Genomic DNA, 24,327 nt, shown 5'->3' with positions numbered 1-24,327 from the left:
TGCACAATGTCCAACCCGCACTGGGAACATGCTCAGTCTGAGGTGCGAGTGCTAAAAGCATTCTTTGAAAACGTAACCAATGAAATATGCCGTAGAAATAATGGGGACTAGAGTTCAGCATGTGCTGTTGCTTTCATTTGGTTATCAAGTTGCCAAATGACTTGTCCCGTCACCTACTCTTCAGATCAGTGTTACGCAACAAGAGCTGGTGACTATTTCAGCAGATATTGGGCAGACATTATTGCTCCAATAAGAAAAGCTGTATTTGGTGAACATGGACAACCGACAAAGGCTGGTGATGAATCAACTCTATTTTGGGGACTGACAATGATATTCCAAGAAGGTTGTCACAGGAAAGTGGTTCAGATTTCCATCTTTTGCTTTCCCTCCGGTTTGCATTGTCGTCTTTTCTTTAAAAAGTCTGTTTTCCTCGGAATTTCAGCTTCGTCCAAGCTTGAAAAAGATTATTTCTGATCCTCGTCAATCAATACAGTCACACATTAACAGGCTTCTTACAGGACAGTAGTACTATTTACTTCTATGCAATTTGATGGAGGCATATGCACATATATATTAGTCATATAACTGTCATTGCCAGTCCATCAAGAAAGTAGAAAAGTCATTGTCACATTATCAGATATCTGCATGAAATTCATTGTCAAGGATCACTACAGTTGCACTCCTTCATGTACGTCATTACTCTGCAATAGTGTTGATGTTTAGTTTTATTTTTTAATATTTTGTAAACTGTTGTCTTGTCAAGTGACCAGTCAGAGGAGGTATTTCTTAGATGTGCTTGTGCCCCATTGTATAATTCACAATACTTATAAATACAAAAAAAACCCAAACACCCGATGCGATAATGATGAGTACTTGTTTTGTCGATTTCCTATTGTCACATGGCGTACTGTGGCTACAACCTTTTTACTCATTCATTTGTCAATGCACCAAATAAACAAACAAAAAAACTTTGACCTTTTATCTATGAGTCCTTGAAGAAAGATTGTGGCTTTGAACTCACAAAGATGAAAAGAGTTGTTGACTAAAAATGTAATAATCTTGAGAAGGTATTCACCCTGAACAGGTCACCAGTCCGTCACTGAATTCAGTTAATAAAACAAACAAACAAACAAAAATAAAACAAACACTTTTAATCGTCAAGGAATTCCTCATGAGATACACATTTTGAAATTCAACAATGATGTTTTCTGCACTTACAAATCGAAATGGCCTTCTTAGTGAAAGAATATCCAGCTTTTCTCTGGTTTGTAAACTCCACTTTCAGCATCTGCCATGTTTTTTTTGTCTCATTTCTCACTGTTTGGGATATTCCGAGTGCATCGCCTCAGGCTGCCCGAAACTAATAGAATCCTAATTATGTTATTTTCAGATGTTCGATAGACCACAGTAAATGTATTTGATTACAAAAACGATTGCTAGATCAATTAGAAGTAAATGTAATGGCTGTAGATGTGGCAAGTCATCATGTGAGTTGATGTACCAAGCAGCTGTGCCGTATCGTACAGCTCTTCATTGTATCGGTGGGATGTTTATTTGTATCGGCGTTTATATAATGACGACTTGTGGTAATGTTCCAAAGTCATTCCATAAACCATCAAACTGTTGTGCTGCGCTTATTGAATTATATGTATAATTTAATTACAGCAATAACAAGCTGGTCTGGAATTCATTGTAATTTATGAAGGATTTGACTCCCAAGTTCTTTTGTACTGAATAATTAATGGAACACTTTCACATTAAGGTATGGAAACAAAACTCACATTTGTTGCTCTGATGTAATCATTTCCAAATGATTCATTTTTATTCTTTATATTATCTTGTTATACTTTTTCAAAAGCAAGCTCATCCACCTCTAATTCTAATGACCGCAAGACGAAGAGCTCTGGATAATAATGACATTATTCAATATATTCATGTTATACACATGTGTATGAAAACAAGAATACAATGGAAAAGTAGTTTGCCCCATTATTTAATCATGCATGAAGACTTGCATATAGGTTAGATATTATACGCTACAACTGAAATCCTTCTGGTCATTTTTGTGTTATTCTATTTGATTTAAGCTTAAAAGTCTTGAGAATAAAACATATTGGGAGTATTTCATGACATAATAGAATATGGGTTTGTTGCTATGCTGGTTTATAAGTAGAAGTGTTATTTACCCTTAAGGCTTAAGTATTTGATTTGTCTGTTATATCTAGAAAAAGCTGACAAAACTTTTCCATGATGTTCTAATATTTATTTGAATATTTGATTTGAAACCAGTGAACTATCATCTTAATTGTAGAATATTGTCACGCCACAAAACTGAAAAAGGCACAACATTTTTTTTTTGTTTTTCTTGCTGCATTGAGACTACATTTGTAAACCCCAGTTTATTTTATAAGCGACTTTGAAACACCAGCATTATCCTGACACTGATGTTAGAATACCGTTGAGCCCTCGTCATTACTAAACAGTGACATCGTGGAAAGAAGATCCAGAAACGGAAAAATACACGGAAGTAAATTCTCGTACTTTTTCTTTTATATTCCTGCCTTTTCTCTCTCTTTCTCACCTATTTAAGCTTGATATATTTAGTTTGTTGTGTTTCAGGGGCATGTTAAAAGGAGTTTTTTTTTCCGGGATTGTAATTCACTTTCCTCTGAGGAAGAAAAATGATGAAGGCGGGTGGGGTGTCCTCAAGAATTGGTTTTCTCCCTCAAATGGGATTATTATAAACTTAATCAACTGAATCACCCCGTTAGACTGCGCATCGATAGAAATTAATTGCATGAGGTTGTGTGTTACTCCTTAGTGTATAATTCACTTTCTGATATTGATTTATGCATATGATTGTAGCGGAGCTGTCAGACCGTGAGTCTCTCTCTTTTCTTTTTTTTTTTTCATTCGCTGCTTGTTAATGAGCCTTGGGTTTTGCGGGGAGATGCGACGGGGACTGGGGAGGGAATGTTGACGTGTGTGTGTGTGTGTGTGTGTTCACTTTCAGGCTACATCTGCAGCAGTAAGCTGGTTCCAGTGGGCCAGTATGTGGGCACCGTGCTGGTGTGTCTTCTCGGGGTGGCCTGCCTCCGAGGTGAGACCACAGGTTGTAAACGGCCATCGGGAAGTGACTCGATTCACCTTCAACGCAAACAGCATTTTGTCTTGGGTTCGCCGAACCCAAGGCCTTCGCTTGCAAAGCATACTAAAACACACCCTCGAGACTTTGCTTGAGAATGTTTCTTTTTTAGCTTCTCATGGACGCCACTTGAACCTCTCCTCCTGCTGCGTCCCCTCCCTCTCTGCGTTTCTCTGTAAGGGTGGGGGAGATGGAAGAACTCTGAGTATCTCCAGTTTATCTCGATCCTTGAGGAAACTAAGAACAATCACACACAAGCAAACAAGGTGAGATGGTGGTAGCTTAGGGCAGAGGCTGAAAACTTGAATTAGTTCTGTGAAACTTTGGAAAATAGCGGTGAAATTGAATCATTTCTCACACACGGAGCAAAAAAAAAAATTTGTACTGATGTGAGACTTTTTGTTTTGTTTTTTAATAGAAAAAGCTGAGGTGTTTTGACTTTGACTTCACGCACTGGCCTTCGGATTTCACCTGGACAGAAGTCAACAGTCCGTACGTTTTGCTATTCATTACTTGATTTCCAAATGACGGAATAGTTTTTGTGCTCGCAGCATTTCACTTGCCCTCAGGGTCGCATCATTTCAAGCGCAAGAATGAAAAAGGAGTGCGAGCTACATTAGATGAATTAGTGGCTGAATGCTCGACGACTTTGTGACGGACCCTTTTGACTCCCGTTTGTGGCAGGAAGCTTTCCAAGGCCGGCGTCTCTCTGTTGAAGCCAGAGCCCAGATTAAGAGGCGCCGCTGATGGCATCCTCAACTCTGTGCGCACTTTACCGTGTCACATCGTCGGGTAAATATCTCTCTCTTTCGCTGCATGTTGTGTCAACTCGGTGTGTGGGAATAGCGACATACACACAGTCTCCACTGCAGCAGAGACAGGGTTTTTTTGGGGGTTTTTTTACGAGTCATTGAACGGATGGAAAAGTTATGATCTGTGAACTTAAATGTAAGTTGGGGTTCTTAAAGGTGCCCGGTGTTTCCCATCGGGAAACTTTACGAGCCCAGAGACGGCTTGTTATAAAGTTTAGCCCCCCTAACCCCCCCCCCCCCAACGGTGCTTAGCATCCAGAAAATTAGCTCTATCCTGCCTCTTTTGATTGTACCACAGTGTCATCATCCATCTTTCTCTCCAGTTTTCTCATTGCCCACTCATTCGGGAGGCGGATGCTCTATCCCGGCTCAGTGGGTTTGCTGCAGAAAGCCATGAGACCCATGCTGCAGCAGGGCCAGGCTCGTCTCATAGAAGAGGTGAGAAAAGAATAAGTTTGCTTTCTCCACCCTCACAATAGTGTCGGGAGTTCACTTCTCCGTCCCTCTTTTATCGCAGTTCGACGGGCAAAGGAACAAGCTGGTGGCCTGCGACGGCAATGAGATCGATACAATGTTTGTGGATCGAAGGAAAGATGGAGGACAGAAGGGCCAGACTCTGGTAAATGCCCTCCGCGATTTGTCGGGTTTTTTTTTATTGCCTCGGGCTTGTTCCGGGCTGCGGCGGAACTTTCCGTCACATCGGAGACAGTTGTTGAATTCTGCCACAGGTCATCTGCTGCGAGGGCAACGCCGGCTTTTACGAGGTGGGCTGCATGAACACGCCGCTGGAGGGTGAGGACTGCTTCGCTTCACAAGAATTCAGATATTTTCTGGTGACATTTGCCAACACGGCCTCGTTAAGAGTCTCGGATTGCTGCATTTCAATAAGTGGAGTCTTGTGCTGCTGCTGCTGCTCTGCAGGTGGATACTCCGTCCTGGGCTGGAACCACCCCGGCTTTGGAGGAAGTACGGTAAGCAGCTTTTATCACATTCTGAGCTTCAATGGATGCTCAAGCTGACGGCGGATGAATGCTGAACTTCGTTTGGTGAAAACCAAGCAGCAGAGTGGAGAACAAGAATGTATCGTTATGCTGGTTTCAGCTGAAGACATTTTCACTAATGCGCTATGTTTTTAACCTCCTGGTGCACTGAAAAGTCCAAAAGTTATGTCCCTTTCACAAGTATAAATGCAACAAATAACTTGAGATTGGACTTTATTTGGCAATGAAGAATCTGGATTTGTCAATTCAACACATTGCAATGTCAGTTTTGGCCTCTGGAGTTTTTTTTTTTTTTTTTGCTACCTGTTTTAGATCTTTTTGTTTGTTTTGACAATCATAGTGTTCATCCGTGGATCATGTCTTACTGTTATTTTAATAATCCATGTTTAAATTTCTTTTAAAAAAAAGCCCATGTCTTTCTACTAGGGAGTGCCGTTTCCCCAGAACGAAGCCAACGCCATGGATGTGGTGATCCAGTTTGCAATACACAAGCTGGGCTTCCAGCTCAGCGACATTGTTGTGTACGCCTGGTCAATAGGCGGATTCACAGGTACTCCGAAATATGTGATATTAACTTACAGACCGACAGCACCAATTTCAAAATGGCCAGTGAGAACACCATGGTAGCTCAGAAGAGAATGGATGGTGTAGAAGAATGGAAGTTTAAACAGTGATACAGCCTGCATTAGGGTGTTAAAGGTCTGGTTTTTGGCCTCTTGTGTATCATAGATGCCGCGTCGTCTCCCGTTTCCATAAAACCTCGTGAAGTTTTACTCCTCTTCGCTGTCGCCCATCCTCACCGTGTCTGTGTCTCGGTCTCCCTCAGCCAGTTGGGCAGCAATGTCGTACCCAGAGATCCAGGCGTTAGTCTTGGACGCCTCCTTTGACGACCTCCTGCCTTTGGCCCTCAAAGTCATGCCCGACAGTTGGAGTGAGTCCAGCCCATTATCTCCATTGATTTGTTTCAAGCGGTTAAGTTTTCCCTTCCACACTTGCAGCACGTTGTTTTTTTCCTCCCAGGACCGCTGGTGCAGCACACGGTGAGGCAATACATGAACCTCAACAACGCCGACCAGCTTCTCAAGTGAGTGGGCGGATGATGCCTATTGTTGAACCAGATCGTGAAAAGCCAGATCGTGAATCAGCCAACGTTACGCAATGCACTTGGACACAGCGGAGAAACTTGAGATTTTATTACATTTATTTTTCTTTTCTCCTTCATTGGCCTTACTTGTACGACATAACTGGTGAGTAACACTGCTGCCCCCCCCCCCCCCCCCCCCCCCCCCCCCCCGCAGATACCAAGGACCAGTCCTCATCATCAGGAGAACCAGAGATGAGATCATCACCACAACGTAGGTCTCCTCAATGTGTCTTGGAGTGTTTCAGTATTAAAATGCTTTGCTTTCCCTTGAAACGACCTAAAAATGCCAGACGGATTAAATATACCGGGTACTTGGAATATATTTATCTTCTAAGAGATTTCAGCTTCTATATAAGCGACCTCGTCAATGACTTAGTGCCAGATATCACAGCACAAGTTCAGCGGTCAAGTGGCGTCTCCATTCATTGTGTGATCTGTGTTTACTACAAGCTTGAAACAGTTTTTCTTCACTTTCACCACATTTCCACTCTAAATTGTCACATATAAACATCTATTGTTAAACAGCCTGATGCCTTTGGGACGACTGTCACAGTACGTCAGTGAGTGAAGGATTATCTTCACCTCGTTCCCGACGTAACATCAGTTTTAATCCATAAATATTTGAATGCCATGTCATTCAGTGATGCTGTAATTATTTATATATGAATAACATTTTGTATTTGCGATCATTAAAATGTGAATTAACTCCTTGATATACATGGAATTTTAAAATTTCATCCTAAAATGTGTGGCACTGCATTATCTGAACTGTTTCCCAGGGGCCCAGAGGACATCATGTCCAATAGAGGCAATGACCTGCTGCTCAAACTGCTCCAGTTCAGGTCAGACCGCTCATCCTCACACACACACACACACACACACACACACACACAACCCGAGCGGGGAACCTTTGGCAGCTCATTATGTACCACAAATACAGGCATTGATGTCGTTCTCCTCATCAGGTACCCTAAACTAATGACGGACGAAGGGATCAGAGTGGTCAGACAGTGGCTGGGAGCCTCGGGTCATTTAGAAGAAGGTAAGTGTGCATGTGAGCCTGAAAACATTGATTTTCGTGTACGACGCTGAAAATGCACATGGATCGTGTGTTCAAAGTGATCGTTTCGCTCCAGCTGATCTGTATGAAGTTGAGGTTCTCACTGCTTCACGTCATTTCTGGCAAAAAACAAAAAGTGTCATTTGAATACCCCAAGAAACTGCATGTCCATTCTGACTGGAGAAAAGCAGGGAACACACTGAAAGGGGAAAGCGCCTATCACAGAGACACACTCACAGGGAATTTAGAGTCGCCATTTAACTTCTAGTGGATGCTTTTTGGTTTGTGGGTGGAAACCAGAGCACCTGGAGAAAACCCACGCAGCTCCGAACCCAGATTCTTGAGGACATTCTTGCTTTTCACTGCATTGTTGACATATTTACAGCGAGTGTGCTTCAGAGGCCGTCTACCAGAGTTTCGGTGCTCACGGGTGTCCGTTTTGAGCCAGCGTCCAAGGTCAGCCGTTTCAGGGGAGAGGCCCACGAAGCCACATCTGCATTTTGTGTAATTTCTCGGAAGTGGAATTGGTAAACGCCCTCCAGTGGAGGATGAGTCATCCGATATTTGACACCCTCGTACACACAGAGAGCAGGAGGGAATATGACGGGAAGACACTTCAGTAACGTTCTGTTGGCGATTGTTTATCAAAGATCAGCAGATAAGGCAACAGTAAGCTCATAAACACGAGATGTAAAGTTTAACGGAGTCTTTAAGTACGAGCGCAGCGTGTCGCCAAAGACATCCAGACTAATCAAACACAGCATGTGGCAGCTGTTGGAGCCGCCATCTGCCTGGAAGAGAGCCTCCTGTGTGTTTGTGTGTGAAACAGAGGCACTCCCGCTGCTGTTTTGACTCCATTATACATTTTTAAGTGAGCCTGAGCTCTCAGTTGGTAAAAAAAGAAATTAAAAAAAAAGAAAGTACTACTACAATAGTCCCTCAAGTGCATCAAGCCCAGCACACAGCAGTGTTGTGTAAATTACTAAAGAGCTGTGACATCCGTCACTACAGCTGCCGACCCTGCTACTCTTGTCCAAACAGCATATAATTGCCCCCTAAATATTCATGGCTTTTTTCTACTTTTTTTTTTGTCTGCATTAAGGACATTCACTTGTTGTATACGGTGTGTAATCGCTGCTCCCCTGCCCCGCAGCGTCGGTGTACAGCGGCTACGAGGTGGACGACGACTGGTGCGTGTCCGTGCTGCAGTCGTATCAGGCAGAGAGGGACGTCTCGTTTCCGTGGAGCGTCGGTGAGTCTTCAACATTCATCAGGCCGATAAACCTCCGACGCCCACCGAGCCCCACGCGTCACCTCCGTGTTTGTACATGTTCTGACACGCTCTCCATGTCACCAGGTGAGGATATGACTCTGGAAGGCAGACGGCAGCTGGCTCTTTTCTTGGTAAGGAATCACTCCGTCGGGTGTCAGTGCACGCTCGTGTAGCTCATAAGGGCAGCGACTTGTCTCTTAAAGTGGATTTCTACATATTCTACTCCTCCCATTCACACACAGTGTATAATTTACTTCTCTCCAATAATCCCAATCTTCATGTTTGAGGTTTTATCGCACCCCCCTCCCCCCTTCACTTGCACTCTGGGAAAAAATAGAAGAAGAAAAAAATCACAGCTATTCAGACATCATTACCACTAAGGAACACTTTACCAGTCGCCATAGTAACCAGCTCACCTGTGCTCTCAGGTTGACTGGTGTAATATATTTCAGTGCGCTCAGCTTATTGAAGTCATTTAACATCAAACAAGAGGAGTGCCATCAATTACAGCTAATGCTATGCTTTTCCTCCCCTGGTAATGCCTCCTAAATTAGGCTTTATTCACCTCCTGTGTAAACCCTTAAGAGATGGGGGAGATTTGTAAGGCACTGAGCCAGATAGACCGAGCCTAATATAATCAAGTCCTGCACTTTTTGTTCATTGCCCTCCCACACCTCTCATTCTCCATTCCTCCTCCATGCCTACTGTGCGCTTTTTTCTTTTTTTTTATTCCCTCTCTCTTTCTTCCCTCCTCTTAGGCGCGGAAGTACATGCGAAACTTTGAGTCAACACACTGCACTCCTCTCCCCGCCGCCGAGTTTCACCCCCCCTGGAGACTGTAGAGGAGCCCCGGGATGAGGGGAAATGAGGATCTGGGGGGGATGAGGACGGCCTCTGATCAGCGAGTGTTCCTGCAATGGTGTGAATGTACTACTGTGATTATCTTCCAGATATTCTTTTTTGTTTTTTTTCTTCTAAGACAGGTTTGAGGTTTTGTATAGTGTTGCCGTGGAGACATCTGGAAAGGTCTGGTCGACTCACCCCCCCCCCCCCCCCCAATTTTTTTTTTAAATATGGTAAAGCGTTTTATTTTAAGGTTAGTAATTAGTCATTTCAGTGTTTCTCTTTTGAAATAAGATATGTTCAAATAAATGAACAAGCCATTACTCACTCCCTCCTCTGTACCCTCTTTCATGGCTGTATACCAAGCAACTGGAAATACAAATGTTGCGACAATTAAAGGAAATATTGTTGGGTCAATGCAGCCAGAGTGTTCCACATTTTCTCTATGAACACTTTCTCTGAACAAAGTTGTAACTGAAAATGAAACTCTTAAATGTTCTAATAAACATGCTGAATTAAAGAAAATGTGCACTTCAGGGATTTTATTGAATTTGGTCACGGGATGATCCAAGTGTTCAACAAATTGCAGAGATAAACAAGGGACACAGATGAATAAATTGCTTATGAATATTACATACCAGAGAAGCTCTGTTGTGAGAGATTTATTGAATTCCCCGTGTACAATCAGTTCATAAAATGAATATGAAAATTAGCACAATGACAAGGAAAAAAAAAAGTGAAACCAAGTCCTGATTTACATAATGCGAAAGGGGGAGAGTTACATCATTTTCCTGAAGTTGTCTATGGCTTCTTTCACTTTCTCGAGTTCGGTTTGGCTCTGCCGCAGCTGTGGAGAAAAGGATGACGAAGTTATTATTTCACAAGCATTCGCCCGTCTCGCATAATAGACGAAAAAGAGAAAAAAAACCTGCAAGTCAATTTCTTTTTCCCACCTTTTCGGCATCCTGTTCCTGCACCTTCACTGGCACCTTTTCCTTGTAGTCGTTCTTCACCATCTTCTCTCGCAGTTTTTCCATCTGTTTCTCCAAGTCACTTTTCTTTGTCATCAGCTTGGCCACTTCCTTCTCCACATCAATGAGACCCTGAGAAATAAAGCGGCCAAATGAAGCCGGCGGCTTTAAGGGGCGATCAGACGATTTCAGGCCCGGCGACAAGAGAAACTGACAAACAACTCAAATTCTGGTGAAACTGAACACCGGAATGGATGATGTGTGGTTATACTGTCACAAGCTGTCGAAAGCGAAGTGGCTCCATTAAAGTAATTCATTGCTGAAAATACAGCAGCTGAGAATGGGAGGCAAAAGGGAAACCAACCCGATTACCGGCTCTCTCACCTTGAGCATGAGGTTGACGGTACATCTGTCAGAAGCGATAGCCACGGCGCAACCTTCAGGGACCGACTGGCTGGCAGTCAGAGGGATGACGGCCTGGGAATAAGACAAGGTCTGGATCTGCAGACTGTGTTTCTGCACCAGGGACGCAGTTGTCGAGTCGACGCACTGGAGGTAACCTAGGAGAGGAAAAACACTTTTGTATAACAAGTACTTCTACAGAAGGTGATTTAAAGCCATGGCTTCGGGTTTATCACATTTGATCCATGTTCATATCGGGTGACGAGTAAACGAGAACATTTGCGTTTTGAGCCAGAGTGTCGAACATGTGACCTGCAGGATGAGACTGCAATTTGTAGAAATTACAAAGAAAACATCAATTAATCCCGCCGTCTGAGTGGATCAGTCATGCAGTGAAGAATGTCACCACTTTATTACTCGTGAAGTCGGATTTCTATCAAAGCCATGATGTGAGGGTGACTGGAAATATGCAGGACGAACACTATAGCAGAAAGGATTTCAAACGTTTTCACGCCAAATGAGTCACGAGCTGCATCGTTGAGAGAATGATCAATGGGAAAACATGAGCCGTGATTGGAGGACATGATTTTAGGATAATGTTGTGCATCAGGTGCTTTTACCAAAAATTAAAATGATGAAATTCCAATTATTATTTTCAAAAAACAACTTGTATTTGCTGTATTTATTTAAATATAAAAGCAACCTTTTAAAAAAAAAAAAAAAACTAAACTAAAAAAGGTTCATATTTGGAAAATGCAGTTTTTCTAAATCCTATTATTATAAAGACATTAATTCTAAGTAATAAAATGCCAAGCTTCTCAGATGTTTCAGAGTTGCATAGTCTTATCGAGAGTCTACACTCTCCGGTGCTGTCGTGTTTGTTTCTCGCATTTTAACACCTTTGAGCAGCTTATTCACAACAACCTGGAGCTGCATTGTAATTCTATTTGAACCAATAAACTAAATGTTGACTTTTAAATGCAATATTGTGCTAAAACAACAGGAAACCCATTTGTGCCGTTCTCGTTCACATGTCATGTCATCATTTTACTGGTTTGGCCCAGTTGGAATTAAACTGAAGCGACACCCCCGATCTATTTCTGAGTTGTGATTGAGGTGTCATCTCACAGTCAGCTCGTGTCTTGGTCAGATTGTAGTCAGCCCTGAGAGATCGAATTGTCTTCACGACAGTCATGATGAAGTCCATGTCACGGTCGACCTCCTCGCTGTTCCAGCAGAACTGAAACAAATAAGGGGAGAAAAAAAACAAGGTTTTGTGACAGTTCATTACAATAAACGCTGAAGTCGGCTGTAATAACTCATTCTGACACCAGTCACTTTGTTTTCCGGCCTCTTCTCTCACCTCCTGGGTCTCGGGGTAGGATGTGACACAGATGCTGGGGGGGTCGCTCGGCTGTCGCCGTGGTAACCTCTGGTAGAGCTCCTCGGTGACGAAGGGCATCACTGGAGAGAGGAGGCGAAGGCCGACCTCCAGACAGGTGTAAAGAGTCTGCCTGCACACCAGGGCTTCTCTCTGGCTGCTGCAATCTCCTTCGGCTTTGCTGAACACTGGCTTTACACTTTCCTGGAAAACAAGAGGAGTTAGTCACGCTCCGTTTAAAGACATCCGTCTCCTGAGGAAAGCGGAGCTGTTGTTTTAAGTTCCGGGCGTTCTCTCACCAGGTAGACGTCACAGAGCTCGTACAGCCAGAAGTTGTAGATGGCGGTGGTGATGGTCGGGAACTCGTACGCCTGGAAGCCGCCGTCGCAGAGGGCGACGGCTGCACTCAGCCTGGACAGGATCCACCGGTCTGAGACGCTCTCCTCCCCCGACAACTGAGACAGAATCCAAGGAGGGACACACACACAAAGCGTTCAGACTCAGTCAACATGACTCCTGCACTGGGTGCCTCCCAAATGTCACCGTTTGCGAGTCTATGAATACAAATCAGGGCAGCGCATGTGCAAACTGAACTCCCAGACAAACAGATCCAACACAGGAAGAGTTTCACTAAAGAGTTACTTGGCCAAAATATGTCATTCAAAACAATATTATGAAACAATCTTTTGTCGTCAGAGTCCTTTATGCGCTCCCCGCCTCTCACCTGGGCTTTCTCTGACGGTACGAAGTTGTCTCCCAGTGTCTTCATGGCAAACTTCACAGCGTTCCACAGTTTGTTGCAGAAGTGACGGTAACCCAGGATGCGGTTGACGTCAAGGTTGATATCCCGGCCTGGGAGCCGCAGACAGGCACATATGAGCGTTTCAGAAAAAAATATTAAACCAGACCTTATAAGAAAATGACCTTTCACTGACGAGGCTGGAATATTTCCCATCACTTTGATTTAGTCGCTTTAAAAAGTTTGGTTTGCTGACGTGTGGGCGGTGGCCCACAGAAGGAAAAGCGGCGTCAGTGAAGATAAATGGGCTCACCTTGGCTGGTGTAGGCACACAGGGCAAATCGGAGAGCATCTGTGCCGCACTCTGGGATGCCACTTGGGTAGTCTGACTTCTGGCCCTGCTTCGCCTTCTCCATCTCCAAAGGATCCAAGTTGCTGTCGATCAACTGGGCGTGAAGTCCCTGGAGGGAAGGAGGACAGGAGGAGGATGTGCTCAACAGTTGTTTCTTTTCATCTTTGAGAACAAGAGGCTCCTTTCTCTCGGCTGTGGGATGTTTTAATCGTCCAGGCAGCAAAGAACCTTCAAAGGAATACACCCAGGGTGAAGTTCAGTTTACTACAAGTCCTTCAGTGCCCCCTAGAGGACAGCTCTGCTGCGTCTGGCTTAGCAAACACCCACCCACCCACCCACCCAGCTACTGCGAGAGATGGATGGACTCAATAACAGCTTGTTGAAAGCAGCAAAAAAAGGTGCTTAATAAACCTTACATAACAATATGTGTCACGGGAGACCGCCGAGTGTGTGGTGACCGTGTGAAACGCAACCAAATGAGAGATCCGGGCACTTCTGCTTGTGTTTGTGTGTCTCGAGTCCAAGAATGCATTAAAGTGTGATTAGTCCTCACCTCAAGGGAGATCCCTGTAATGACATCGAGAGGGTCAATGACATTGCCCAGGGACTTGCTCATCTTCCTTCCATGTGCGTCCCGCACCACTGCGTGGAGATAAACCTGGAAGAGAGAATCGCCACGACTGAGTCACACCGCACCAACATCGCGTCCTGTTGTGGCGCGGCTATTTTGATTGTTCTCACCTCTTTGAAGGGCAGCTTGCCGGTCAGTTTGAGGCCCATCATCACCATGCGGGCCACCCAGAAGAAAAGGATGTCATGGCCCGTCTCGAGCAGGGTGCCTGGGTAGAACACGTTCAGATCCTGGGTCTTAAGAAAGGAAGGAAAAAAAAAAGATTTATAAATGAAATGATTCAAAGCGAAGGTGTTAAGTGGGTGTCATTTAATGCTGTAGGCGTCTATTGGGCTCCAAATTTACCCTGAACAAGAGGAGAACAAGCCCTAACCGCACGGCAGGGTTGATTTAGAATTACATTAAACATAAAGAGGAACAACAGGCACTTGGAAGTGGCGAGTGACGGTCGGTCCCCACAGATGAAGTCTCTCTGGATTCACAGAAAGGAACAGAGAGATCTGAACTCGGCTTCAGTCACAGGAGATGTGCGCTCACTTCTCAAACATGTTTTGAAACAACAATCCATTAAACTTCGTTCAAACGAGGTTTTCAAGTGCAGAGAAGATCTGATGCGGCCTTGAAGAAAGCGTTTGGTCACGACAAATTCTGAAACAAGCTGTGAATGCATCTCTTTGTGTTGCGCCGATGAATTGAATTTCCTTTCCACAAGACTGTTGTTGCACAGTACAGAAAATAAACAAACTGTGAACACTGTAAAAGTCACGCTTTACGAGGAACACTTTCAGGTTCAGTGAAGAGCACATAAAACTGTTTATTAATAGACGTTAAAGTCAACTCATAATTTAAACGGAGACATTTCCATTTTACAGGCTTTTATTTGCTGCAGCGCTTCCGCTGCAGATAGAATCCTATCTGCTGTGTGAAAGTGCAATCTGTGTCAGGAGAAGTTGAAGTTGACCTCAGTTTTTTTGTTGTTTTTTTTCTTACCTCATTAGGCCACCCGAAGATAGAGAAGGGGAAAATGCCAGAGGAGAACCAAGTGTCCAGAACATCCTCGTCTGAAACACAAGCACCAAAAGTTATCTAATCTGCATGAATATGGAGCAGAAAGAATTAAATTAGACAATTCTGTGTGCTGGCATAACACGCAGTGATTAAGTGCCTCTGCAATGGTTGTAGCAGCGAAACTGCTAATTAAAAGCAGATACGTCTTACCTTGTCGGAGGCCGATTTTGTCGGGAGACACGTTGAATCGCTTGGCTGCTTTCTCTCTGGCCTCCTCCTCTGATCTCCCACTCACCCAGTAATGACCGTCCATGTCCTGAAGAGGGGGGGTGGAGGAGAGAGGAAATAAATCACAGAAATAGACAAAGGCTTGCGCAACACTGATGCAAATAGCTTATATCAGTCATCTGAAAGCCCACAGACCTTGACGATAATGATAGAAGTGGACTTACCTCCCCCGGTTTCACGGAGGGATCGCTGACAGTGATGAAGTAAGCGGGAATCCGGTGGCCCCACCACAGCTGCCGGGAGATGCACCAGTCCCTGGAAGCAAGACGGATGGAGAAAGCGCCAGATCGCACTCATGAATATGCACGCTGGTCGACTTAATAGAGCTGAAACAATTAGTCACCTAATTGATGAGGTGATGACAGAGAATTAATTGGCAAACTATTTCAATAATCAATTAATAATTTGTGCCATTTATCTAATTAAGGTGACTCCCGTTTCTCCTCAGTGGTGAGCCGCTGCTTCTTTGATGTGACGCTAAACGAGCGATCTGCAGTTTGAACACGTCTCTTATTTGTCAGAGGGGAGAAGTAAAAACTGATCCTGCAATGTTCTTTGAGCAGTTATTTTGATCATTTTTATGTGATAAACACTTTGGATAGTGAAAGGCGTATTAACTGATAAGAAATTTCAATTTGATGCGTAACAGCTCTGATATCAAGACAGTAAATTCAAAACTTGGGCGATGATTTCAAGGCAAACGAACATTGGTGCCTTTATAAAGGTTCATTTAGTGTGTGTGCGTTTTAAATAGGTGGTTGGACGGGGTTTAGGGAAAAGCCCTTGCACTTGTTCCAGCTTTACTAAAAGCTGAAACGTAAAATAGAAAAACAACATTGTCATACGATACACCACAAAATTACTCCCACTGAAATAATGAAAATTGCCAGCGACATTGCAAAGTGCGTAATGAACTCTTGAGAGGTTCTTTCCTTTGCTAGATATTGAAAGCTGAAGTTCATCGAAGTTATTCAATGAATAATGATTATCAGACGTTTGCAAACCAAATAGTGTCACCGGCGACACAAAGAAAGATCAGGCACAAGAAATAATGAATAAATAAATTAACCAGCAAAAGGATTTAAAAGTCACAAGTGTTGACTATTATATTTCATCCCATTAAACAAAGATAAAGCTATTTCACTGCAATTATTTCAGAGTACCAATAAAATAGAAGAAAAAAAAAGTTGTTTCTGAAAAGTTTGCTCGGTTCAAACCCTCAAAGGAAAAGCAGAACTTTTGACATTAATGGTTTATGTTTGATTATCACTTTGAATGCCAATCAGCAGGAGTTTACCTTCCTAACGGGACATACATAATAAAGAATACAAATAGAAACAACAATACCAAAGGAAGGCAAGTATAGATGTAAAACAAAAAAAATGCATTTAATAGCAACACTGAAAATGAAAGCTTTTATCTTCCACGAGTCGTTTCGGTGTGAGCTGGGTCATCGCACAGCAGAGGGTTATTGCTACCTTATTGCATATGAGGGGCAGAACATAAAACACCTCACATAATAACACAACCCACCTCAACTCCACTGCAAAGTACAACCTCTATAATGAAGAGAGCCAAATTAAAACCTCTCAGACCGACTGAAGAGCTTAATTTAAGGCTCAGCTGTTGTTCCGTACGACTTTCCTTTGTCCCGACTGAAGTAAGCAGTGAATTTAGAAGTCTATTTCCCAGCGGTCATATTTCAATTATAAATTTTAACCGCTCTTCTGCCAAGGCCAAGAATTTATTGGGTCAATAATCATTGTAATTATTGTGGAAACACCAAATACAATGGCCATAAAAAAAAAAGGGTCATAAAAAGCTTTGATCCATTTCATTCTAATCAGCACTAACACATAATTACCGAATGTTGTCCATCCAGTTGAACCACGTCTTGAGGTGGTGATCAGGGATGATTTTGAGCCTCCCCTCTCTGACGGCGTCCGCAGCCTCCCGGCCCATGTCCGAACAGTTCACATACCACTGCGGCTTCAGCAGAGGCTCCACAATGTCCTTGGAGCGACTGAGAGCAGAGACACACGGCGGGGCTTTAAAAGGCCGTCCCAAATCTAATAAATGCATCTCAAACACAAACTGCGCACGAAGCAAACTTTACCTGCAGACTGGAACGACCATGGGGTTGTCTTTGATCTCTTTGAACTGGCCCCGGTCTTGGAGCGCCTGCAGCACCGCTTTTCTGGCCTCAAACCGCTTCATGCCCTGGGGAGGGGTAGACAAAACAGTTAAAAATGATAAATGTCGGAATTAATAAAGCCACACCAAGCAAACTATGGAAAGGGCTGACTTTTAGAGTCACAGTGGCAATGCCCACGCTGCGGGGGGGGGGACGATAATGAGACACTGTACCAGGAAGGGGGAAGGCACGTTAATGAGCAGGCCATTCTCGTCCAAGATGTTGATGAAGGCCAGATTGTGTCTCACTCCAACCTCGTAGTCGTTATGGTCGTGGGCTGGGGTGATTTTGACGGCGCCTGAGGAGAAAAGGTGTCAAGAAAAAGGAAAGGAAGAAGAGCGAAGGGGAGAAAAAAAAAAAAGCAGTTATAATAAGGAAAGTGGTCAATCCTAACAAGTCGTTATGATCACTTCTCCTCGGCAGTCGTATCACTCGTCTCCTGTAACCACGTTCACCTGTTCCAAAGTTCATGTCCACAAAGTCATCAAAGACAATGGGCATCTTGCGGTCAGAGAAGGGGTGAAGCACCATTTTCCCCTTCAGATGCTGGTATCTGGCGTCAGCAGGGTGGACGGCGACGGCCGTGTCTCCAAGCATGGTCTCAATACGAGTTGTTGCGACTATCACCTCCTCATCTGAGGGGAACGGAGGCAAGAAAAACGTAAAGGGACGACCCACTAAAGCAGAGAAGGGTGTGCGAATGTGACCATGGCGTCAGCTACCTGATCCATCCACTTTGTAAGCGAAGGAAACCAGGACCCCAAACTCCACTTTCTCCTTGTAACCAGGCACAGGCAGCAAAGTCCGGCCAGTGAGCTCCTTTTTATCCACCTAAAAATGTAAATGCAGGATTTAATCAAGAGAATACACAGAGGCCAGCACAGGGAGGAAGATATGATACCATGACAGCCCAATAAAAAGAGTTCTGAGCCTTTTTCAGCAAGTTCATTACTTGAATTCAACAACTCAGTTCTGCAAAAATGATCATTCCTCCCTCGAGAAAGTCCATTGTACTCTTTAAAGCTTTTTACTCGTGTCCTACCACTACTGACAGGATTTGGCGCGCAGTTTGATTAACCTAAATTCCCATGCCATTTATGATATACAAATAAAATTAAATTTAAAAAAACGAGAGATACAGCTTTGTGCCAACATTCTAGTGATTGATGTGTCTGCGAGGACTCCCACAGTCCTACCACACATTTACAGACAACATGCATTTAACTGATCTCTCTTGGAAAACAGAATGTTTCTCAACAGGATTAAATAAAGGTAAAATAAAAAAATTCAAAAATGGACAAATTCACAAGTGAGTGACAGTTTTAACATGTACTGTCAAACACACTGACTGAACAACTGCCAAATATTAACGTTATCTTGGGAGGGGAAAAAAAAAAAAGCAGAAGCTTTCCCTCATTGCACTTTATTGACAATGTCACGGACATAAAATTTAAACAAATCAAGACTGCTTTGTCATTAGAGGCTTAAATACATTGGCGTTTAAATTTAATGAAAATGAACCACTCTGTCATAAAAAAAAGGCTCATAAATATGAAGCTATATCATGAAAAACCACAAATAACCAGCAGGCTGCGGATTCTTATACACTTCAATCAAAACTGCTCTGGGTTATCACGGTGTACAAGGAGCAAACCCTAAAATTACATAAATTACATTTAGTAGATGTTCTGTTGTGCTGTCCTACAAAATGATTAATACCATGACGTGAATCCCTTAATATTCAAAAGCTGAGCAACTTACTTCAATGTCAGAAATGGCAGAGTTGAGTGTGCAGGACCAGTTGACCAGCCTCTTGCTCCTGTAGATCACTCCCTCGTCATGCATGCGGATGAAAGCCTCCTGGACTGCAAAGGAAAGTTTCTGAAGAAAGGAGGCGGTTGAAACATTGAAAACGTGTATTAATTTTCGGATGTACAATGCAGCTGCATGGCAAACAAATGGAATATCACATTAATCCATGCACTTCATCAAACTCACAGTGTCCATAGTGAAGCAGGATCTATCCCAGTCCAGAGAGGAGCCCAGCTTCTTCAGCTGGTGGTAGATGCGGTCTCCCTTCCTGCAAAAGGCACCAAATGTATTTTCCCACGTTCGACTTGTTCATGTTTTATCCTTCCCAGGCCTCAGGACACTCACTCATTCTTCCATTTCCAGACCTCCTGGATGAAGCTGTCCCTGCCCAGATCGTGGCGACTCATGCCCCTCTCTCTCATCAGCTTCTTCTCCACCACCACCTGGGTGGCGATGCCGGCGTGGTCGCAGCCCGGGTTCCACAGCGTGGTCTCCCCTCGCATCCTGTGCCTTGCGCACGCACACGTGAAAGCAAACGAGTCAGCTTTGACGCGTCGAGCGGGATTTAACTGGACAGACGCACTCGACTAAAGTCTCACGAGGGGAAAAAATGTAAACGGCCCCGAACAGTTCGACTGTAGTTACCATCTTGTCAGCGTGTCCTGGATGGCGTTGGTGAGGGCGTGGCCCAGGTGGAGTGACCCCGTCACATTAGGAGGAGGGATGCACATCATGAAGACGCCGCGGGGGTTTTGATCACCGATACTCCTCCTCTAGAGAAGATAAATGAGAGACGGACTCATGAAGCCCCCGACTTTTAACACTGCTCACATTCACAAAGAATTTCGCATCATGGTAAAAGAGTTTCTCACCCCGTATTCAGGTTTGAAGAATCCCTGCTTCTCCCACCAAGGATACCAGGCAGCCTCCACATACTGAGGACTGTAGGAGTCGGGCAGCGGACTGACGACGTCTTACACCAAAAGACAGAGAGTTATTCGTTTTAAATCTGATTAACAATTGACAAGGTAGAGACTGCAGTTCACTGGGGCTGAACAGCAGCATCATGGTTAGAATTGCAAGAATGTGAGTCTGGGTTGAACTGGAGGAGCCCTTCTCTGTGGACTTTCATCACCTCGGAAAAGAGGTAAATACTCCTGCTCTGAATCAAGAAAATGGCAAAACTCTGAGGAACACAAGTAAAGGTCATGAAGATCTGAGATGGTGTGCAGCCGGAATAATGAATAGTTTTGGGTTGTTTTTTTTTAATTATGTAAATTTTGAACCTGGATCGCAAAACCAAAGCAAAGCAGAAATTTATCCCATCAAATTGTAGGTTGCCATGGGAACCATGAACTTAACCTGCTCCTTGGCAAGTTCTCTCTCACATACGCCAAGTTCCCCCCACCCCCATCTGTTCCCTCCCGCTGAGCCTGAAGCAGCAGTCGGACACAAAGTCTGTTCTCATTCACCCGATTGATGTGGAAGCTGAACTAATTCACACAGCCTCGGCTGGAAATCATGTTGAAACCCTGATTAGATGTGGGATCATTCCTCGATGACTGCCAATTGGGACATCACTGGGTTTTTTGGGGGTGGTTTTTTAAATCGCGATTTCGAATGAACAACATTTTCCAACCTCACAAAGACAACTGACATTTTTGCCTTCACACCAAATAAAAGATTAAGTCAGGCTGAACAGCTGTTGTGACAGACGCTGCAATGCAAACACCAAAACAATGCCGTGAGAGTCATTGCAATGTATCATTGATTATGCAAAACTACAGTGATTGATGCTGCGGGAATATGCCACGTTTGAAAGTCCTGAGTTTGGGCTCTTTAAAGGTCTTTGGTCTGTGCGCTATCTGAACTTCAATCGAACTGCCCTGGATGGAATTTGGAAGCAGACACACCCCTGCTTTACCAACCACCTCACTCAGTTTGACTCAGAAGGCAACGATCACCGGAATTCCTTTCAACCGGGACAAAATTAACATGTGTGAATCTCATATTACACACTACTGGCATATTCTCAAATCACAGCAAGATTTCAATTTGAGCTGCCAGCTTTATTGATAATAAAACACACCAGCAGCAAGGCAACAGCCCTGAAGGCTCTGAAGTGGGGTTTTTTTGTCTGTGAAAACACAACATGTTAAATATAGCCATTGAAAGATGGAAGCATTTTGTCAAATATGACACAAAGCAAAACAAAAGCAGACTCGTCAACTTTCTCGAGTTGGCAACCGGTTTAACTCTGAATGGCAGCTTCATGACTGCCGCACACAATCACATCCTCTTAATGATTTTATAATAGAAGCTCAACAGTTGTCACTGGAATTACGGTGAGGACCAAAGAGACTGTCCACAATACGGCAAAAATGCAGCTGAACTGCGAAGATGCAGAGACGAGAGAGATTGTCAATCCACAGGACAGAGCAGATTTATCAGCAAGTTACTGGGATCCTGACTTGACCTTTGTTTATCTTGCTTATGATGTCATCGACATTATTTGCTTAACAAGGCAATTTCCTTTCATATAAATCCAAGGTGGTTTTGCGCATGATTTTCTTTACCCAGTTTGTTTATTGCAGTGATGGACACCTTTGCCAATTATCTCCCCCCCCCCCCCCCCCCCCCAGTGCTGTTTTCCGTCTGAAAATGCACTCAATGAACATGCCAGAAATTCAAACTAGTACACAGAAGCAGGATGACCTTTCATTTTTGTTACTGGCACTGGTGAAATACAGCACTTTGGTTCAGTTAAATACAAAATTTACCTGAAGTAAACAAGAAAAATTAACTTTCCTTCCCACAGCTCATTAATGTTTGTTTGTTAAACCGCCATCACACAACAAACGTCAAGGCTGCTCCCATGTACAATAACGGATCACTAAATACACTTCCAACCACAGAAGAATCACCTTTTTTCTCTCCAGCGGGAGTCGCGATACTGTACGCAATCACTCCCAATTCTTTCTTCTCCGGTTTGGCCTTTTTCTGGAAGAAAAACAAGAAAAGACGAGAATGACATCTTCTAAAGGTGAATCTTTTTGAGACTAATTATCTTTCGAGATGGCCTTTAACACTGCACAGATATTTGACCAGATTTTTTTTTTATTTCAGTACCTCTGTTGGAGGTTGAGACTTTTTCTTTGCCTCCATGTCCTTCTTCTGCTGGAACTTCTCCAGTTTTTCTTTCTTCTTGGCTTCCTTCTTCAGTTGGGCTTCCGTCTTTGGAGGGCCTGAGAGAAAATACCAATATTGTATGCATTAGAATTCATAAAAACTTGGATCATACGTAAGTGCTATGTGGGATTTCCTTACCATTCGCTGTGGCACCGGCAGAATCAGCGGCAGGACCGCCATTACCAGCTTTCGTGTTTGCAGCAGCATTTGTTTTCAGTGTGACCGGTACCATCTTCTCACAGAGACTGATCTCCCCCAGCACCTTCAGGAACTGTGGCTGGTTAATGCAGGTCGTGAACCACCTGGTAACATTGGTTAAAGTCTTCCTGTCAGACGGCTCCAGTGCCTAAAAATGGAAACACTTTTAATTCGCTATATCGTAAGTGGAGGAACCTGTAGGACAACAAACTGCTGCATGGGACACGTACGTATTTGAAGGATAGAAGAATAGCCGTCGCCACAGCCATGTCGGCCAGGGTGATGCTCTCTCCTACAAGGAACGTCTTGGGCGCCAGGGACTGATCCAGAACCTTCAGGACACGCATCAGCTCGACACGAGAACTCTGCTGCAGCTGGACAATAAATAACAGAATAGTCCAATGAAGCAAATGTGAGTCGCACATGAGAAACTCACAGAAAAGGTGTTTTAATACCTTCTTATCCACTGTGATCACCCCGATCAGTGGGAAGACCACAGCACAGGACACGGGGGTCAGCTCATTGTCTGCGAAGCTCAGCCACTGCCACACCTGGCTCTGCTGCTTCGCATCGACGCCAACTCTCTTGACCTGACAGGCCAAGTACCAAGCGACAGCATTGGAGCCGCTCAGGACAGAGTCGTCCCCCCCAGCGCCGAGCACCAGGGTAGGTCTGGCGTGGGCATTCAGGGATGCAGGAGGCTCCTCGGTGATAATACGCGGGCGGGAAGACGGACTGTACTCCGCAGCTATAAGAGGCAGGAGACTTCTGAAGTCGTCGGGGTGAGGGGACACGTAGAGAGCAGCCATCTCTGGGGCAGACACACACAAAGCATTTTGTGAGCTTACTTGGACTGATTCATTGCTAAATCTTTCTGGCTTCGAAGGGCAACATTTCCTCTGATCGTCTTCAATCATGTTATTCATGCAGAAGTCTAATCTTCATATGTAAACTGCCTTCGCATGTGGTAAAAATTCCATTCTGTAACACTTCCGCAGTTTGCAGCCAATCCAACTCATTCATAACATGAAACACTTCTGCTTGAAGATGATTGATTGTTTTATTTTGCATTCGACCGAGCATGATCACGCAATAGGTTACAATCAAGGCTTTAAGGACTCATGTCGTTTGAGTTACTGTTTGGCTAATTATGTTTTTGCACAGTGTATGTTACTGAACTTCTTCTGAACTGAAACTTTGTGCAGTTTCGATAAAAGTGCGTTCAAACACGGACGCCTGTACAAACTCCTAACCTCTACAAAAAGGTCATTTGACAGAAATATCCACGAAAGCACATTTCGATTCCTTGCAAACATCAATATGACGGTTCACTTTGTTGAAGCAGCTCAAACTGGGACTGCCAGGCTGACGTAACAGATATAAACTAATATATTAACGGATTTAATACAACTGGTTTGTGAAAGCATTAGTAAAGCAGATGTGACCGGTGCTTGTGTTAAGCGGTTAACTCTATTTTCCTCGTCGTGAACAGCTTATCGGTGCCACCTGTCCCACACCGACAGTCAAGCAGGCTAGTTAGCGTTAGCGTGCCTGTCAAACTACTTTCTGCGGAAACTTCGCTCTTTTGTGCGGTTTTACCTCCACAGACGCTGCGCTAAGTTCGCGTTAAAGTTGCCGTATGAGGAACCCGTGGCTTTATAATGGAAGTTTAAGCGGAAAGGCAGCACGTACCTTAAAATGAAACAGAAAGAGACGTCAGCTTAGTGAGCACATGAGCCCCCGCCGACTGATGCAACGCACCCTCTTCCGGGAGTGACCCGCCTCTTCCGGCCTACACCGGAAACCGCTGCAAATAAGATATTTCACAATAATAATAATAATAATAATGATGATGATGATGATGATGATGATGATGATGATGAG

The 24,327-nt window shown here is 44.0% G+C and overlaps 2 protein-coding genes across 2 annotated transcripts in view; one reads left to right on the top strand and one right to left on the bottom strand.

The window, feature by feature from the left end:
• Positions 1-9,784, top strand: part of abhd16a (abhydrolase domain containing 16A, phospholipase) — a gene marked incomplete at its 5' end in the record, with an annotated part of 11,011 nt that extends 1,227 nt beyond the window's left edge. Inside the window, 17 exons of the mRNA XM_080500625.1 lie at positions 3,014-3,100; positions 3,326-3,411; positions 3,564-3,637; positions 3,830-3,937; positions 4,281-4,395; positions 4,475-4,576; positions 4,686-4,749; positions 4,879-4,928; positions 5,385-5,508; positions 5,785-5,889; positions 5,979-6,042; positions 6,257-6,313; positions 6,882-6,944; positions 7,068-7,144; positions 8,316-8,414; positions 8,520-8,566; positions 9,194-9,784. Coding sequence (XP_080356751.1) covers positions 3,014-3,100; positions 3,326-3,411; positions 3,564-3,637; positions 3,830-3,937; positions 4,281-4,395; positions 4,475-4,576; positions 4,686-4,749; positions 4,879-4,928; positions 5,385-5,508; positions 5,785-5,889; positions 5,979-6,042; positions 6,257-6,313; positions 6,882-6,944; positions 7,068-7,144; positions 8,316-8,414; positions 8,520-8,566; positions 9,194-9,277 — 1,406 coding nt within the window. The 3' untranslated portion in view covers positions 9,278-9,784. The remainder of the gene's footprint in view (positions 1-3,013; positions 3,101-3,325; positions 3,412-3,563; positions 3,638-3,829; positions 3,938-4,280; positions 4,396-4,474; positions 4,577-4,685; positions 4,750-4,878; positions 4,929-5,384; positions 5,509-5,784; positions 5,890-5,978; positions 6,043-6,256; positions 6,314-6,881; positions 6,945-7,067; positions 7,145-8,315; positions 8,415-8,519; positions 8,567-9,193) is intronic.
• Positions 9,785-9,805: 21 nt separating this feature from the next.
• On the bottom strand, positions 9,806-24,207 carry vars1 (valyl-tRNA synthetase 1). Its single transcript, XM_080500624.1, has 29 exons — positions 24,136-24,207; positions 22,899-23,254; positions 22,674-22,817; positions 22,384-22,591; positions 22,186-22,301; positions 21,981-22,056; positions 19,929-20,029; positions 19,702-19,829; positions 19,402-19,566; positions 19,243-19,324; positions 19,006-19,125; positions 17,967-18,075; positions 17,700-17,879; positions 17,418-17,542; positions 17,167-17,270; positions 16,915-17,073; positions 15,215-15,305; positions 14,973-15,078; positions 14,745-14,815; positions 13,865-13,990; positions 13,677-13,781; positions 13,085-13,232; positions 12,757-12,884; positions 12,332-12,487; positions 12,015-12,236; positions 11,780-11,891; positions 10,634-10,809; positions 10,232-10,381; positions 9,806-10,125 (listed from the first exon to the last, which is right to left on the bottom strand). Exons 2-29 carry the CDS (start codon positions 23,250-23,252, stop codon positions 10,057-10,059), a joined length of 3,831 nt encoding a protein of 1,276 aa, XP_080356750.1. The 5' UTR covers positions 23,253-23,254; positions 24,136-24,207; the 3' UTR covers positions 9,806-10,056.
• Positions 24,208-24,327: the final 120 nt, after the last annotated feature.

Source organism: Blennius ocellaris, assembly GCF_963422515.1.
Source record: "Blennius ocellaris genome assembly, chromosome: 8".
NCBI lineage: Eukaryota > Metazoa > Chordata > Actinopteri > Blenniiformes > Blenniidae > Blennius > Blennius ocellaris.
Note: the sequence above shows the minus strand (reverse complement) of the source record. Positions and strands in the feature narration are given on the sequence as shown.